The sequence below is a fragment of the Anopheles arabiensis genome, chromosome 2, assembly GCF_016920715.1.
Source record: "Anopheles arabiensis isolate DONGOLA chromosome 2, AaraD3, whole genome shotgun sequence".
NCBI lineage: Eukaryota > Metazoa > Arthropoda > Insecta > Diptera > Culicidae > Anopheles > Anopheles arabiensis.
This window is the reverse complement of record NC_053517.1, coordinates 80,106,990-80,124,754: the sequence shown is the minus strand read 5'-3', so window position 1 is coordinate 80,124,754 and position 17,765 is coordinate 80,106,990. Positions and strand designations below refer to the sequence as shown.

The 17,765-nt window shown below is 45.6% G+C and overlaps 3 protein-coding genes across 3 annotated transcripts; 1 reads left to right on the top strand and 2 right to left on the bottom strand.

Moving 5' to 3' along the window:
- The first annotated feature begins 171 nt into the window (after nucleotides 1-171).
- On the top strand, nucleotides 172-1,059 carry LOC120908501 (protein lethal(2)essential for life-like). The gene has a single exon (XM_040319531.1). It carries the CDS (start codon nucleotides 349-351, stop codon nucleotides 964-966), a length of 618 nt encoding a protein of 205 aa, XP_040175465.1. The 5' UTR covers nucleotides 172-348; the 3' UTR covers nucleotides 967-1,059.
- A 2,112-nt stretch (nucleotides 1,060-3,171) lies between these two features.
- LOC120908502 (protein lethal(2)essential for life-like) lies at nucleotides 3,172-4,056 on the bottom strand. The gene has a single exon (XM_040319532.1). It carries the CDS (start codon nucleotides 3,872-3,874, stop codon nucleotides 3,257-3,259), a length of 618 nt encoding a protein of 205 aa, XP_040175466.1. The 5' UTR covers nucleotides 3,875-4,056; the 3' UTR covers nucleotides 3,172-3,256.
- A 361-nt stretch (nucleotides 4,057-4,417) lies between these two features.
- LOC120894379 lies at nucleotides 4,418-16,182 on the bottom strand. Its single transcript, XM_040296912.1, is given in 7 exon segments — nucleotides 4,418-9,129; nucleotides 9,203-9,443; nucleotides 10,314-11,823; nucleotides 11,825-12,240; nucleotides 12,318-14,364; nucleotides 14,445-14,775; nucleotides 16,106-16,182. Coding segments are annotated over 7 exon segments (4,815 nt in total). The 3' UTR covers nucleotides 4,418-8,936.
- Nucleotides 16,183-17,765: the final 1,583 nt, after the last annotated feature.

The window sequence follows — 17,765 nt, the reverse complement described above, 5'->3', positions numbered from 1 at the left end:
CAAACTCACCACATTCGACCTTTGAGTCACCCTGTACCCCATCGCTCAACTCACCATTCATCACGATGAGCTCATCTGCTCACACTCGCTCGCTCTCTTTCTGGGCAGTTCGAGAACTCTCCGGCCTGTTCGAGAGAAAAACGCTCTCAAGTATATAATCGGCGGCGAGAGCGTGCAGTGTCATCAGTTTGAATACAACAAAGCGCCAAAGCCAATCTAACTGCCAAAGCGAACCGAACAAAAGTGTATCCTTGCGACTCTCGTCAAAAGAAAAATCGAACTCTGTCGAACCAAGTGAAAGTGAAATTCATCGTACTGTGTTTTCCTTGTTGAGCAATTAGAGCAAAAATGTCGATCGTACCGATTTTCTTCCGCAACTGGTGGGACGACGAATGGGACCGTCCGCTGTGGAACTCCCGTCTGCTGGACCAACACTTCGGTGGCGGTGTGACCGCGGATGACCTTCTGAACGCTATGGCTTCGGTGGGCGATCGTCGACTGCAGCCGCGCCATCATCATCACCATCTGAACCGATACAGCCGTCCATGGCACAGCTCGTGTTTGGCCACGAAAAAGGACAGCGGATCGACGGTGAACGTTACGGGAGACAAGTTCCAGATTAACCTCGATGTGCAGCAGTTCTCGCCGGAGGAGATCTCGGTGAAGTACGTGGACAAATCGATCGTGGTGGAGGGCAAGCACGAGGAGAAACAGGACGAGCATGGCTACATCTCGCGCCACTTTGTGCGTCGGTACGTGCTTCCCAATGGCCACAATGAGAGCGATATTGTGTCGTCGCTGTCGTCGGATGGCATCCTGACGATTACGTGTCCGCGCAAGGAGCTGGAACAGAAGAAACCGGAGCGTGCCATTCCAATCACCCATACTGGCCAGCCGGCGAAGAAGCTGGCGGCCGCTGGGGACGCTGAGCCGGCCAAGAAGAATGGAGAGAAGATGGAATCATAAGCTGATCTCAACATTGCCATTTTATTTTATTTCATCGTTAAGCGTTAAGTTATTCGTCGTGTGATTAATAAAGTATTATGTTTGTTTCTTAAATGTGTTTGAGCATTTTTACTGTAGGATTATTCAAAGCATCCGAAATCTGTTACAAGCTGGAACGAACTGCGGCTTATCGGTTGACGGTATAAACTACCTTGAATGGTAATTTGTTTTTTTTTTTCTAATCTTTATTTTGTTACAAAGAAAAACTTGTTTAGATTTCAAGCAATTTCATATCAAGCAATAATAGGAAATGTTTTTTTTTTCATCATGTTTATAATACTTTAGCAAAAGTGTAAAAACAGAGTTGCTTAAACAAGCGTTTTAAAGAAACTATGATTTTTATATTTTTTTAATCAATGATTCTCAAACTTTGAAAACATAAAATAAATCGTAAAATGCTGGAAATGTTCGTGTTTCCTTAGACCACTTTTTTCCTTTTAGTGTGTATGCCTTGATTAATTATTTGGAGTACTGTCCCAATGTCACCACTTGCTCTTTTTTTCACTTATAACTTTAGATAATGATGATGATGATGATAATGGTTCTACGCTCTCCCTTCACAGGAACGAGAAGAACAAAATTTCTTTAGAGATTATGATATATTATCATATTTATATAAAAATACAGTTTCTTTTCTACAACTTATCATAAAACATAAACTTGGTTTGCTATATTCTTCACCTATATTAATTAGAAGTGAATAAATGGCGATGTATGGCTTTTACAATGCCTTTTTTATTGATGCAATATAAACGATCATTGAAGTATATCGAGCTAGTGATGTGCAGGGCGACTCCACACCTATTGGGTTGGAGCCATCCGTAAGTGACCTACAGTCGTTCGTCGTTAAAAGTAAGTTCAAGGCTTGACCCGAATTCGTAACACCAATGGACAAACGGTGTCGCTTATGCTTTCATACACCTAGAGATCCTTCAATCCTCAAATTCGTTACATCCAATGGACGGATTCGGTTCCGACTTAAATCTAACGCACCCGCTGTACCTGCGGGTCGGAATCGATTACAGCAGATTCACGTCTAACTGTGAGTCGAGTCGTAAGAAGAAGCGTTTAACCCCCCACTACCAAATGCATTTCGTTGGGTAAGTGCTGACTCACAATACTGGTCATTGACCTAAGCAAGCGGTGCGAGTAAATTTAACCTGCACTTTCTCAAGTAGTTCGACGGCTGCTTTGCAGTGTAAGAGGTGCTCTATTGTATTTCATTTTAGTCTCGACTATTATACATGTGTTAAAAGACCTAAGAAATTGAATGAAAAAAAAATATTTATTTATTTGAAAGAAATTTAATTCAAGACGTCCCAAAACGTATGCTCAGTCAAACGCAAAAATCTTATTTGGCACTACATAGGGGAAGGGAAGACGGACACGGATAATGAAAATGGTAAAAATCTGGGGTTATAGAAATACAACGATCATGGAAATGTACATACCTTATCTTACATTCCTGTTTTATCAGAAAATGTGTTGATACTTTTAAAGTTTTATCCACTTTTATGTTTTGTTTTCTAAATTAAAAACATGTTTTTTCGTACAATTTTACAATCAGGTAAGACGGACACTTGACATAGGAATGATGGACAGCATGAAGGATAAGAAGGACACTTGTAGAAAATGTTGGATATTGAAAAGATTTATAATATATTAACATATCGCATTGCTTTCCACGTCCTGGTACATACATAAACCAATTCTTAGCCATTGACAACGACGGTTCATTCAGCCGTGAATTTAGGAATTGTGAGCACCGCTTGCAACATATCGTTTGAATGCAGAATCTAAGACCATTTTTTAAATATCGGGCACTAACAGCTGACAACTTCTCCAGCTTACAGAACAACAGTCTAGAACTTCAATCTTTCTGTTTAGATGCTGTAATGTTCAACTATTTGAAAATTAAATTTTTATGTATTTATGAGAAGTGTCCATCTTACCCGTAGTGTCCGTCTTTACCTACTTTCTCCTAATTCTAAGAAAAGGATGCTTTAATGGTCGAGAAATTGTTTCCTACCAAAAAATAAAAAGAGGTAAATATCAATGAAGTTAAAGTAGTACTTACATTTTTTTTTCAAACCTAATATTTCAACATTTTTATTTATTTTATATATTTTCGGATACTATACTTCAGAAACATTAATTTACGTCAAATTGTTTTGAATATATAACTTAATTTATTATTTTTAACGAGTAATTATGCATAGTACAGGTAATGCTTTCTTTGATAAATACAGACTTATGATTCCATCTTCTCTCCATTCTTCTTGGCCGGCTCAGCGTCCCCAGCGGCCGCCAGCTTCTTCGCCGGCTGGCCAGTATGGGTGATTGGAATGGCACGCTCCGGTTTCTTCTGTTCCAGCTCCTTGCGCGGACACGTAATCGTCAGGATGCCATCCGACGACAGCGACGACACAATATCGCTCTCATTGTGGCCATTGGGAAGCACGTACCGACGCACAAAGTGGCGCGAGATGTAGCCATGCTCGTCCTGTTTCTCCTCGTGCTTGCCCTCCACCACGATCGATTTGTCCACGTACTTCACCGAGATCTCCTCCGGCGAGAACTGCTGCACATCGAGGTTAATCTGGAACTTGTCTCCCGTAACGTTCACCGTCGATCCGCTGTCCTTTTTCGTGGCCAAACACGAGCTGTGCCATGGACGGCTGTATCGGTTCAGATGGTGATGATGATGGCGCGGCTGCAGTCGACGATCGCCCACCGAAGCCATAGCGTTCAGAAGGTCATCCGCGGTCACACCGCCACCGAAGTGTTGGTCCAGCAGACGGGAGTTCCACAGCGGACGGTCCCATTCGTCGTCCCACCAGTTGCGGAAGAAAATCGGTACGATCGACATTTTTGCTCTAATTGCTCAACAAGGAAAACACAGTACGATGAATTTCACTTTCACTTGGTTCGACAGAGTTCGATTTTTCTTTTGACGAGAGTCGCAAGGATACACTTTTGTTCGGTTCGCTTTGGCAGTTAGATTGGCTTTGGCGCTTTGTTGTATTCAAACTGATGACACTGCACGCTCTCGCCGCCGATTATATACTTGAGAGCGTTTTTCTCTCGAACAGGCCGGAGAGTTCTCGAACTGCCCAGAAAGAGAGCGAGCGAGTGTGAGCAGATGAGTTCATCGCGATGAATGGTGAGTGGAGCGATGGGGTACGTCACCCTGTACCCCTGTCAAAGGTCGAATGTGGTGAGTTTGTTGTAAGTCGAAATTGCTAGAAATTGCTGGTAAATTGTAGAATGTTCTTTTTTTCTCTGAAGCTGCTGTGTTGATGGAAACTAATTAATGGAATGATTCTAAAACCATCCCTTTGCTTCTACTGTTACTATCACCAATGTCATCACTTGTTCTAAAAAATAACCTATTTTACGCATTGACAAATGGTACTTTTTTGAATAAAGTTTTATTTTTGTCTCATTTGTCTTAACACAAGGTTCGCATCTACCTGTATGATAAATGAAATCTAGCAGCTTCATACTTTTGCCATGCTTCGCCCATCGCTGCATTCTGTTGCTCGTTTTTCTTTGCCAATTCCCACGCTCTTTTTTTTTTTTTTGGTGCAGTCCTGTTTGATTTGATTAGTTACAAGCTCTCCGATTTTTGTTTGTTTATTATCGCTGAACTAAAGGTCTTTCCTGGGTGTTTTTGGTTTTGTTTGTCTTGGTGTTCCATTTACCTATGTAAGCTTTTAATTCCAGGTTTAGTAGAACAATAAACAATAAGGTTCAATAACGTTACGATTTTGAAAAACCTAAATAATGTTCAAATCAGTTCTTGTCGAACTTACTGCATTTTTCTACGATGGTTAATGTAACTTTTATCTATGTCATTGGTTTTCTGTTTAGTGTGTAATGAGTTTGTTTTATTTTGGGTTTTATGTGTTTACGATTCTTTAAATGTACTTTCCCAACTTAAGAACAATTGTACAACCCACCCTTCGTTTGTGTATTTTCGTTTTCTCATTTGTGTCTTTTCGCGTTTTATAAATGTTATTTCATTCGCTTCATCTGGTTTTCTTCTAGTTAACTATATTTTTCCATTTTGCTACTGAGTGTGGTTAGTGGGTCACATTTCTTTTAGTTTAGTTCCGTTACGTTAAATAGGTTTTGGATTCTATTTGGTTTTACGCTCTATTTGTTTGATTATAGGTTTTCCTTTTTTCTCTCATCTATTGTGGTTGTTTAGCTTCATAAAACTTGATTTTATAATATCATGGTTAGCTTCGTTACTGTGTATGGAGGATTGTGTTTTCTTTTATTTTGTTAAATATAACTTCACTACACTGCATATCCCACCATCACTGCCGCTGCATTTATATTTATACTTTGTTGTTTATTTTTCAACCATCGTTTTGTGCTCGCAACTGATCTCAATGCTCATGCTCAATACCAACCACAAATAGACTAATCATCACTTCCGCTTAACCGTAACCTGGATTGCCCTTATCGCCCATGTTCAGATCACATCACTGTTATTGCGTTTCAAGTCCCCAGCTAGATCCATGCATTGTAACATTCCTGAAATGTATTGACCGTCAATTTGTTTCCATGTGTAACGGCACAATTAGAAAGGAAGGGATAGTAGGTCATAACTTGCATGATCCTGAAATTGTGAGTGGAACTGAAACAGGAATGTCGGGCAATCATAGCCAAGTGTAAGTAGGCATGAGGCAGAAGAGAAACAACAGCCTTACTAACGGCTGTACAGCCTTGCTAGCGTTGTAACCATGCCAACGGCTGTACAGATCTTTATACGCTATTTCACGCCTAAAGATATGCAAACCGCATGGCATGTAGCGTTATTTAACGAAACTAGCTTATTAGGTTCATCTAACAAGACTACCACTCGGCAGGTTTGCATTTCAGGATTTTCAAACAATTCAATCCTATTGCGAGTATTGCATAGAATAGCTTCCAGCATTGCTTTAATGCTTAAGAACAATCCGCTATCAAATCACTATCAATCAACACACGCTATATGATTCCAACAGTTTTCTTTTTGTAAACGCTCAACAGTACGTAGGTAATAGAAAATATAAATGGGAAACGCATGCGGTATACATGCGTTTTAGCCGAACCGAGCAATAGAGTCAATTTCTATCCAGGTCTTTCACACGAACAATAACAATTCCATCATTTCCAACACATCAACGTCCTTTAACAGGATGGTAGTAGGGGGTAGCTATCTTATCTTGATTGAAAAGTTCCCCCTCATTCCTCATACCTCCTTCCACCTTCATCCTCTCCCAGCAATCGTTCTCGAAACCCATCGTTTAACATGGCTTGCAACCTTTTCGTGTTAGGAGTTTGTGTTTCTGTGCGTTTGTTAATATGTTGTTGTTGTTGGTTCATTCTATCATCTTTGGTCACTATTCCTTTGGTTTGCAATCCTGTCGGAAACAATTATACTATAGCTTTCAATATTCTTACCATTTCCCATTCAGCTACTCTTACATTTTCTACTTTCAGTTTCATGCGTACAATAACCCAAATCCGTTTGTGAATTTGATTTGGGTTAATCATTTTCTTTTCAAATTATTTTCCCTTATGCTAATCAACGTTTATCAACTTTCCTTTGCCTTACTCATTCGTATATCTGCTGCGCCATTATTTTCTTTTATGGTTTATTTTTGGTATGAAATTGGTGTTTATGTGTATTCTACGCTTATACAAAATGCCACGTAAGTAGTACACCAGCGTTCTAAACAAAAGAAAAAAAAGAAACATACTTTTCCTTTAAACTTTCCTTTACCATTTTCATACAGATCACAAATCGCTTCCTTTCATTGCATCAATCATGTCTTTCGTTCGGTATGGCTTTTTGCATTACTCCTTCTGCACACTAATTATCGTATAATTGACTATTTCATCTATATCATGACAATATACAAAAAGGCAATAACTAAAAACGATACACCTACATAAGTGTGCGTTTACAGCCATCTATTTAAAAAGTATTCCATCTCAGCATGTTTGGGATTCTTTCGGGGCTTTTCCGTTTTTCTTTTCTTTTAATATTTCTCTGATTACGTCTACGTAGTACAATAAATACAATGCAAGAAAAACCGTCCTATGTTGCGTTTCAAAAAAGACAAGTAAGCAGCAACTCAAATTGATTGAAGATTTGATGTGCAAAGCAATGCTCATCTTCATGCCGTGCACATTGCATACCTCGCAGGCTGCTTTTGATTGAAGACCATAGTGCTGCCGATTGGAGTAGCAAAGTTAGGCAAACTGCTTAACAAACTAGTGTTGTGGTAGTGTTGTCCGTCTTTGTTATGTGTATAGCAGTTGTCTAGATCCAATACCCGCTGATTTAGAAAAATAAAAACAAACATACTCGAAAAAAAAACCATACAAATTTCTTATAATCCTAAAATTATGAGTTTTGCTCCATTCTCTAACATTCAATTTTTAATTTCTTTCCCTCTTTTTTCGTGTAAAGTAAAGATAGTGTGTGTGTCTTTGTGTGTCTTTCAGTATGTCCCTGTACTCGATGATATTAATCTAACCTAGTGCAAGTGTTTGATTACGTGTTTTTTTTTTGCTTAATGTTACCCACCACAATCGTACTTGCCTATTTGCTGAACATACACATTATCTTCCGTTTTGAAATATCGTTCCGAAGTATGGCTAATAGCAAGTTATTTTTTGCCAATTTCGCGCCATCCTGTTTTAATTCATTGTTCGAGCAGAGCGTTATACTTTAATATCTTTAAAACACTTTACTACGTTCATCTATCTAAAGTAAAAAAGTTCATCGCGCTCCCTATGGGCTCGGCCTGCCATCCTGAAACTGTCTTAATGCGAAGGAATCAGCTAAAGAAAGCAGTATCGTTTAAGTATCGAAACTAATTCAGTCTCAATTTTCGCTTGTGTTCCGCATTGTTGTGTCAGAGTTTTTGGTATGAGAGAGGGGTTTAAGAGGGAAAGAGCAAACAGGGAATCAGTTGGTAGGACAGAGAAAGACGGTAATAAGTAATGGAGAAAGATGATTTTTCCCTTTGTTCCTATCTTCTTCTCTTTGTGCTACGTTTGATTTTACTTTCATTTTTGTTTTGTTATTTTAATTTGATTTCCGTTTCTAAACACACACACACTATATATGCCACTGATAGACACCACTTATCTCTAATCGTAGATTTGTATGGTTGATTGGTTTTGATCTGTTGTTCAATTTGTTCACACTGGTCCACTCATAAAACACACAAATTTAATAACAGAAAACAAACCCTAAAGAAAAGAAAAGCACATTGCAATATAAAACTTCACACCATCATTTGGCCTGTACGCAATGCAGGGAATGAGTGTTCCCTTTCCTTCGAAACGATTTGGCGGCAGTGATAAAGAATGATTTGTATTGGCTGCATTTTAAACATTTTATAATCCGTTTTTTTTGCTTTTCGCAGATCTTCTTATGTACTGAGTAATCAAGTTCAACAGTTTACTTCGTGTAACATTAACCCGTTGCATCGTTGCAGCGCTATTCTAACCCTGTTGATTGATTTTTTAAATCGTTCTCACGTGTATTTTGCTTTTGTTTTGCTGCCCGTAACTTTTGCTGCTTAATCCCTTTTGTCGTTTCGTATCTTGCGTTTCACTTACGCTATACTTAACTTAAGCTATATTTTGACTGCCGAGTACCGGGTAATTAAAAAAGTAGTTTTGTTAAATGTTCACACACCATTTCACGTTCTTACACATGCTAACACCTTGTTTTGTTTTATGTTGGGTAAAAATGATTTCGTTCCTTTGTCATTCGCAGAGTTCAACGAATGAACTGTACGTTACTGCCATTCGTGTCGTAAAATTGTAATTTGTTACTCTTGTTTCAAGTCCCATACTGTCCTTTATCCCCTTCGAACGGATGCTCCGTTTCGTCATCGGCTGCTTACGTTCAGTGGCTAGCTGAAATACTTCAAACCCGCCACCAGCAGGAACTTCTCGATGAACAGCTCCGAATCGAGCACGGCAATGTGAGCCGCCCGACCGATCAGCGCATTGGCCGTGTGTGGTAGCGCATGGTGCACATCGAACCGCGCCAGCGTTAGATCCTGTCTGGCCAGCATCGGTGCAATGATGTTGTGCACCATTTCACTGCAAAGTATCGAACGCACGCAGGTTAAGTTTAGTCGGATGGGTACCGTTCAAGCGAACGTTCTTTTCTTACCGATAGACGATCCCAAGGTTCGACTGATCACGAACGGCCGCCTTGCACAGCTCTAGACGGGCCGAATGCGGTGGCACGTACCGATCCTGGGACGATCCGCAGAGCAGCACGTTCTTGAAGTGGTGCAGCGTGCTTCGCTGGCTCAACCGATAGAGGAAGCTTTGGCGTGGATCGGCTGCATCGCGCAAGCACAGCTGCAGCAGCGAGCCGGACTTTTTCCACTTTTGCATAAACCACATACCTGCCAATAGAGAAAACATAAAATATAAAATTGGCCCATGAACTGCGAATAGTTAAGCTGCAATACAATGTACAACTCAACATGCACGAGTTGTTTTACAGCGGCACATAAATTTCCCACTAGATGTCGCTAGTGAAACGGATAAGTGATCTAGCTGCAGATTGGTGATAGGAGCTCGGAATCGGACCTACCCGATTCCGATTCCATGTTCGGAATCGATTCCGGAGCCAATTCCGATGCTGGAATCGATTCCGATTCCAGAGTCGATTCCGTAGTTAGTTCCGGAGCCGATTCCGGAGTTGAATCCGGAGCCGATTACAGAGTCGAATCCGGAATCAATTCCGGGATCGGCTCCGGAATCGGAATCGACCTGGCAATCGCAATTTGCTCCGGTAATGGAATCAGGCTTGACTCCAGAAATGAAGTAAGCCCCGGAATGAGAATTAGTTTTTGAATTGAAATAAGAAGTGTGGGAAGCGAAATAAGTCCGGGAATCTCCGAAATAACCGACTCCGTTTCGAAGCAAATTCTGATTTCGGAGTCAATTACTATGTCGGAGCCTATTTTGATTCCGGAGCCAATTCCGTAACCTATTCCGATTCTGGAGCTGATTCTGATTCCGGAGCCAAATTCGATTTCGGAGCCGATTCTGATTCCGGAGCCGATTCCGATTCCGGAACCAATTCCGGAGCTGATTTCGAAACCAATTCCGGATCCGATTCCGGAATCGATTCCAGAAACTGATTTCGGACCTACTATCAGGAATCGATTCCAGAAAACTTCGGAGCTAGCCGGAATCGATTCCGACGAAATCTTCATTTTTCCCATCACTGCTGCAGATACATCAAACGAACGTCTCCCACCACTCACCCATATTGACCAGCCCGCTCGAGTTGTACAGCGTGCCGAGATGCGGTCCGGACAGTGACAGGAACGTGTGCAGCCGGGACAGCAGTGGCCGCATCTGCGGGCGTGCCAGCGCCGACCGCACTATGATCGTGCCGAGCGAGTGGGCCACGAACGAGATGCGGCTCGGGTTGAGCTGATATGTTTCGATGTGGTACAGGACCTCCGCCACCAGCCGATCGGTCATCGTGTCGAAGTCGGAGAACGTATCGCCCTGGTTCCGTTCCGACATCAGAAACTCCAGATGCGTACCAGGCAGCCCGAGCTCCAGATAGGTGCGCACCAGCCTCAAATCAGCCGAATTGCCGTCCAGCCCGTGCACACAGATCACCAGATGCAGCCCCGCCGGCGAGAAGGCGCGAAACTCGTCCGCGATGTGAAAGTACGGCATCTCCGAGGCCATCTTCTGGAAATCGGAATAGATCGAGCCGGAGTAGTTGATCTGCTTCCGGAACTCTTCGCGGCACTTTTCAAACTCGAGCAGCTGCATCGGCGGATCGACCCGCTTGCGGTCCGGGCTCTCCTCGTCCAGGTCGTCGTCGGGCTCGGGTACCTTGCGCCGTACCGACCCGACGGTCCCGACGGTCGGCTCAACGGTCGGTAGCGGTTGTGTTGGTGGTGTTTCCCGTACCGATGCTTTCCGCTCGACCGTGGACGCCATCGTCGCCTGTCCGTACTGTGCCTTGCCGTTGTGTAGGATCGGTGCTTGGTGTGCCTGCTGCATCTGCGTTGCCACGGCCACGGTGCACATGTTGGAGGCGTTCGCGTTGTTCAGCGTTTCGGCACACTTTGCAATGGCGGCCAGTTCGTTCGAGCTTTGCGATTTCATGACGGGACGGGGCGTCTTTACCACCTCGTAGATGTGGTAGAGTGGGTTATCGATCGCCTGTACCTCGCACTTGGGCTTTGGTGTGGGCTGCGTCGAGCCCGGTCCCATGTAGGCCTGATTGTTCAGTGGTTTGCTGTAATGATGCTGCTGCTGTTGCTGCTGCTGCTGCTGCTGCATTAGAGTCTGGGGAGTGGCGTAGTGTTGCTGGGGCTGGGGCTGAGGTGCCGTAATGATCTGCGGCTGAAATATGACGGACAGCGGAGTCATCGGTACAGGCGGATGGCTTTTCGGCAGCGTAGCGTAGTACTGGATCTGTTGGCGCTGTTGTGTCTGTTGTTGCTGGATCGGTGGCACAGGCTGCTGTTTTTGCTCCTCTTTCGCAATCTTCTGACGTTCGGGCTGGGAAGGAATGTTGGAGGGAGGAGGCAGCACGGGTGCGGCTTGCTTTTTCGCTCCCTCCTTAACGCGCTTGCTCGAACCGTCGTCCACGAACGAGGGAGGATCGCGGAACTCATCCGGGGGCGGCGGTACGTCCCGGAACTGTTGTGGCGGCAGCAGCCGCAAGTCATCGAACACGTAGTCCGAGATGTGGGCAAGATCGAAGTCGGATTTGGATTTTTCCTTCTTGTTCGTGCGCCGCGGTGGCTTTATGTCGGCCGTGCTGATACCTTCCCGGGCCGTCGTTTCCGCCGGCTCGGGAGCACGCTTTCCGCTGACCATTCCGTACGGACCGCTTGCCGCGCTGGTTAGCGCACGGGCTCGCGTATCGTTCCACTCCTTCTCGAGGTTGTTCCAGTTTTCCGTCTGCACCGAAGCGCCGCGAATCATATCGCCTGGTGCGTAGCTCGACTTGGACTTCATCGAGCTTTGATTGCTGCGCGCGAAGAACTCGGTCGTCGAGGACGGTGTGCTGTTCTTGCGATTCGCAACCAAGCGTGGCTGCTCGTTCAACAGCTTCAGCAAGCGCTTGCGCAGCTGCTCCCCGTTCACCACGCGCTGATCGTTGCGCAACGTGTCCGGGCTGGAGGGTCCCGTGCTGCGACGGCTCGAAACCCACCCGGACTGCTCACTGAGCGAAGAGGTGGACTCGCTGCTTGAGTGGCGCCTTCTAAGCAGGAAGGTAGCGCCCCCCACCGGACCGGGCGGTGAATCGCTAGCGAAAGCGGCCGGCGGAGGTGCAAGATTCGGAAGACTCTCGCTAAACCCGCCCGCTCCGGTCACAACGCCAGCGACACCCGGCCCCGCATCGCCCACCGGTTCGAGCTCCAGATTTTCCAACTGAAACGGGACGCTGGCGGACGAAAGCAGCCGGCGCTGCTTGTTGCGTGTGCGCGGGGTAATTTCCGGACTCGTAGCCGAGCTGCTCGAATCTCGTCCTACATTCGTCCCCGCACTGCCGCTGCCAGGGCCGCCAATCTTGTGCGTGCTACCGTTGGAAGTGCTCCGTCGCTGCTGCTGCCCGTGCACGAGCTGCTTGAAGTCGGCCACACGAATGCGGGAAAACTCCACCGAACGGTGCGGCAGGGTGGCACTGTTCACCGTACCGCCGGCCCCACCCGATTGGGCACCGTTCTGGGTGCTTTGGCGCAGCTGCTGGGACGAGTTGCTGCGCGGGATCGTGTTCGAGGCCGACTTGGTGGGTAGCGAGATGGAGCTGGACTGTTGCTGCTTTTTGCTGCGTACCGGCGGGAAGGAGCTCCGGGGTGCTCCCATGCCGGCGCCCTTGGGCAGCGAGTTGTAGTAGCTGCCCGCCGGCGTGGAACCGACCGGGCCGCCCCCATGGCCCTGGTCGCGGTGGTTGTTGTGGTGGGGCGCGTTGTGCATCCCCTGCTGCGACTGTTTCAGCTCGTGCCGATAGTCACCGGTGGTGGTGGGTTTGGCGTACCCGTTCAGCAGCGCCGACATGCCGAGTGCGTCTTGCTGCAGATCGTAGGTAGGGTTGTGGGTGGCGGTACCACCGGCATGGATCATCTTGCGCGGATCGCCCGGGTTCTTGTACTTCTCGCGAAACTCGTTGATGTTCTTTAGCAGATCTTCCGCCTGGACCGGGTTTTTGGGTTTCGACTTGGGAAGTGTCTGAAGGAGCGCTATGCCGCCAGCCAGCTGTTGCTGGGTTTGCTGTCCGGGATGTTGGTATATCATCGGTTGCCGTTGCTGCGGCTGATGATGAAGTGGAGGTCCTACCTGTTGCTGCTGCTGTTGAAGATGTTGCTGTGGTGGTTGTTGTTGGTGTTGTTGCGTCCCGTAGCCATTGTAGTTGGTCACCGTTGCCGTACCGTGTAGATGTTGCCGCGGTAGCGATGCCGAGTTAGCGTTCGGTTGTATTTCCAGCTGATCGAGCGATTTGCTGTGACGTGTCGGGAGCGTACCACCGGCCAGACCACTCGACGGGCCGCGCTCGGTGTAGATGCCCTTGAACTGCTGATCCCACGGGCACACCTCCGCCAGCGGGACCGGATCGAGCAGCGTCGAGACGGAGTGTCGCGACAGTGCCTTGGGACAGAGCCCGTTCTGGGAGGCAGCAGCGGCCGGTGTAATGGTAAGGCTCGCCTGCAGTATATCGCCCCCGAGCGCATACCGGGGCGTCATGATGCCCATGTAGCTGCCACAGATCTTGGGCACTGGCTCGACGTAGCAGGTCGCGATGCCACAGGAGCATTCTTTGCTGGTGTTGGCCACGATCGGGGCGATCTTGTTCGGGTGGTGATGCTGTTTGGCGGGTTTCACCAGCGTGCCGGTACTGCTGGCGGATGCCAGCGCACCGGTCCCGTTGAGGTGAGGCTCACTGCCCGATCTGCGCTTGCCGTACTCGTTCGCGTCGGTGTAACGGTCCTCAAAGATGAGTGGCAACGAGTTGGCGTCCCCGTCGAGCGGTGTACAGTGCACGGGCAGCGGCGGCAAGGAGGACAGATAGCGCGACCGTCGAGCCATCTCGCAGATCGAGACGTAGTTCTGATAGTTCGAGTCGTAACACCCACTGGCCAGATGTCTGGGGTTATCGATCACGAAGAACCCCTCGGCAAAGCGTCGCACACGCAGCGTATGGTGCTTCTTTGCCAGCAGTCCATGTACGGCCGGCTGCGTGGCAGCCGACAGTACCCGCCGCCAGTACAGTATACATTCGGCGCAAAGCTGCGCAATGTCCGAGTTAGCCCGTGCGGCCAGATCATCCTCAGTGTCTAGGAGCTACAAGTAAAACAATCGGAAAATTAGACGATTACGAATCTTCACAAGATGGTTTGTGATCCTGCGGGACCTTTGCCTACCTTTGCCGAATCGGACAGCTTCCTCAGTCTTTGCTCGGTGTCGAGATTGGACAGGGGCGTCGAGCCGGTCAGCGCTGTCCACTGGTGGGGCAGTACGGTGCAGAACTCCTGCAGCGACAGCCGGAGCGATTCCAGCGCCCCCAGCAGCAAGGCACAGATTTCTTTGTGAACGTTCCGAGCGTGCAGCAGCCGGCCGGCCGACCCACCGCCACATTTGGCACCGCTGCCGACCTGCGGCCCGAAGAAGATGGCCTCCAGCGGGCCGGGCGAGTTGCCGCCGCGGCAGTTTAGCTTCGAGCTGCTCATCCACGGTTTCGTCGTTTTGGGTGCACTGGAAGGTGAAGCAAACGACAAAAATGGGGCTTAAAGGGGAATGCATTACAGCGTAGAACACACAAGGATGGGTAAACAGTGAACATTGTGGGAGAAGAAAACGGGCTGGACAGGGGGAGTAAAAGCAGACGAAATCGGTGACAAAGGTGAAATCGGAAGACGCGAAGAAGAGATTCAAAAGAGTGTGTAAGTGAGATAGAGAAAACAAACGAACAGAAGCAGTAGATAGGAACGAGTGGACGAATCGATCGAGCTAAAGACAAAAAGATAGCAGCGAAGTGAAGGAATACTAAGAAGCGCTGGTGCTATTAGACCATCTTCACAATTCGTTGAAATTACATTTTTGGACATCGTCGACTAGACTTTGACGGAACGAAGATAAGTTCCAAAACGGGCAGGGGTCCCGTCTCGTATTCCGCGCAACAATTTGATGGGCTGTCACGTTGGATTGCAACTTTATCAGACAATTTTGTAACTACGCAAGATGTGTTCAGACAAGCAAGAGGCTAAAAATACTGTTTTCTTGCTGCCTAACTTAAGTTTGGTGATTTTAAAGAGGACAATTGTGAATATTATGTTTTGTGATTGGAGTATCCGGGCGATAGGAATTTACCGGAATCACTACAGGAATAACTAACGTTCCTCAGCAAGCTACCAAAACGTTGTGATAAGGGTTTAAACTCCAACAATGCAAACATAATTTGTAATGCAAATAGCATACCTGTAGGCGTTTCGTGGATTGCATGCCATGCGATCGTTTGAAAGATAAAGCGCCTAAAGGTATGCAATCTGCATAACATAATAGCTTTGCCGTTGAGCTAGATACATTATTTAAGCTTCAAACAATAGTCCATTGGGGTAGTTCATGCATCATTTGAGGAATTGTAGCAAATGTGTTTCATTCTCATAATTGAAAGATGGAGGCGTTCACTGGGTAACAAATTGTAACAAACTAGCAATGAATAAAAGTGGTTGATATGCTTAATTGTGTAAGAACAAGAACATGAACAAGAGAGTTGTGATAAATGTTGAAAAAATGGACACAATTGAAAGTGCCTTGAACACAAAACAAAGGTAGGATGACTGAAGTCACTGTAGGAATAGACAATTTGCAGCAAATGGAAACAAGGGGTTCAACAGTCTCGTTAGTCAAACATCGACGAGGAAGAAGTGAAGGGTAATGCAAACAATAGGTATGAAAAAAAAAACAACGTCAACAACAACAACAACAAGGGTAGGTGTCACAGTTCAGAGGGAAACCTTACCAGCTTTGTACATAATGGAAAATGCTTTTCCTGTTTGTCAAACACACATGCCCCATCATTTACGGTATGGTGTAAGATTTGGGTTGAGGATTCGGATGGAACACATCGACATGCACCGTTTGGATCAAATCCAGCAACATAATACCATTTTTAATGCGATGGTGCGTTTGTTTGTTTGTTTGTTTTTATCATGTATGACAATTTCAATGGGCAACGGCATGTTACAAATTAGTCCGGATCGTGTTTTGTTTGATGTTTTACCAATAGTTTACATGGATGGATGCAAGCACGATGAATGAAAGAGAAAGAAAGGAAAAGAAACAAATGAAAATAAATGAATTGGCAAAAATGATTACGCTACAGGTACAAATTTGGTTTGGCTCCTTTAGCGATGCTACAACATCCTAACAAACTAATAAAAAAGCCGATCATTTAACGTATTTGTTTATAGAAGAACAACTGACTAATGTATAGCAAATATTGTTTTTGTTTTTAATGACACTGTTTTGAATGCATTTTTGGAAAATAGCCACGTTTATTATTAAATAGCCAGAATTATTATTAAAATAAAGTATAGTTAGTATAATACAAAGTATTAAAATTATGCATAACTTTAGGCGCTTCCCATTAGGCTCAGCCAATCAGATAAATAATAATATTTCATTAAAAAAATAGCAACACAGCACAAGCATACAGATCATGGTTCACTCCCGCGTGGAATACTTATATATGAGATCACATTGCATCATTACTGTGCTGACAGCACGAACAAACGCAGCAAACCGTTTGATTAAATCAAGCCTTTCATCATCGTGTTGATTATCTCAGATCGCTATTAACAATATCAATCAATTATGCAGCAATTCGTTTTTTCCCTGTGTTTTGTGTTCGGTGAATCAACCATATTCATTGTACGAAACAATAATGTATTTATCAATCTTTTTGGTGGAGCAATAAACCAAAAGAGAAGAGAACCTGTACGCACAAATCGGCCATCGATCGATAGTGTAGCGACCTGGGCCGACGAAGGGAATTGATCGTTCACTGCATCGCCATTACCGTGTACCGTGCACACATAATGGGACCAGCGAATATGCGTATTCACTATTCTCACGGTCTAATAGGGACACAGGGAGACCGATTTGCCCAACACCGAACCGTGGCAAGATCATTTGTCATGTCTTGCTGCGCGTTACGGCGTGCCGGAATTGTACATTCGGTGATAGTCTCGTTTTTGGGGACAATAGGCAAATCGTAGCGTCTGTATCTAATGGACAACAATAATGAGCAAAACGGGACGGGGAGTGAGGGTGCAAAGCAGCGCCGGACATGTCTCGCTCTGTGCCCTTCTGTGCGTTGGCAATTTTCCACGCGTACGCAATGGCATCGACAACGCGTTGGTCGCGTTTTGTCGTACGTACGGTTGGCATGCACATTTATCTTTCGCTGCGATGGTAATTCATTTTTGCGTTTTGCGGTGCTGCTTCATGTTTGGGCAGGAAATGTAGGTCAGCAGCTTGGTTGAATGGGCCGGCACGTTGGTCGTTGGGGGATTTGTTCATCCCTCGAAATAAAAAAAATATTGCGCCGAAAAAAGGCCCATTTGTTTCAAGGGAAGAATCACAAGGAAGAGACATAAATGTGCTCACTGTTTGATGTCTGCTTGATAATGGCATTTTTGTGCGAAAACAAACAATTGCAGTGCTTATAATACATTTTAAAA

Excerpts from the sequence above, each read along its gene's own strand:
- LOC120908501 (XM_040319531.1), top strand. The coding sequence starts at position 349 with ATGTCGATCGTACCGATTTTCTTCCGCAACTGGTGGGACGACGAATGG.
- LOC120908502 (XM_040319532.1), bottom strand. The coding sequence starts at position 3,874 with ATGTCGATCGTACCGATTTTCTTCCGCAACTGGTGGGACGACGAATGG.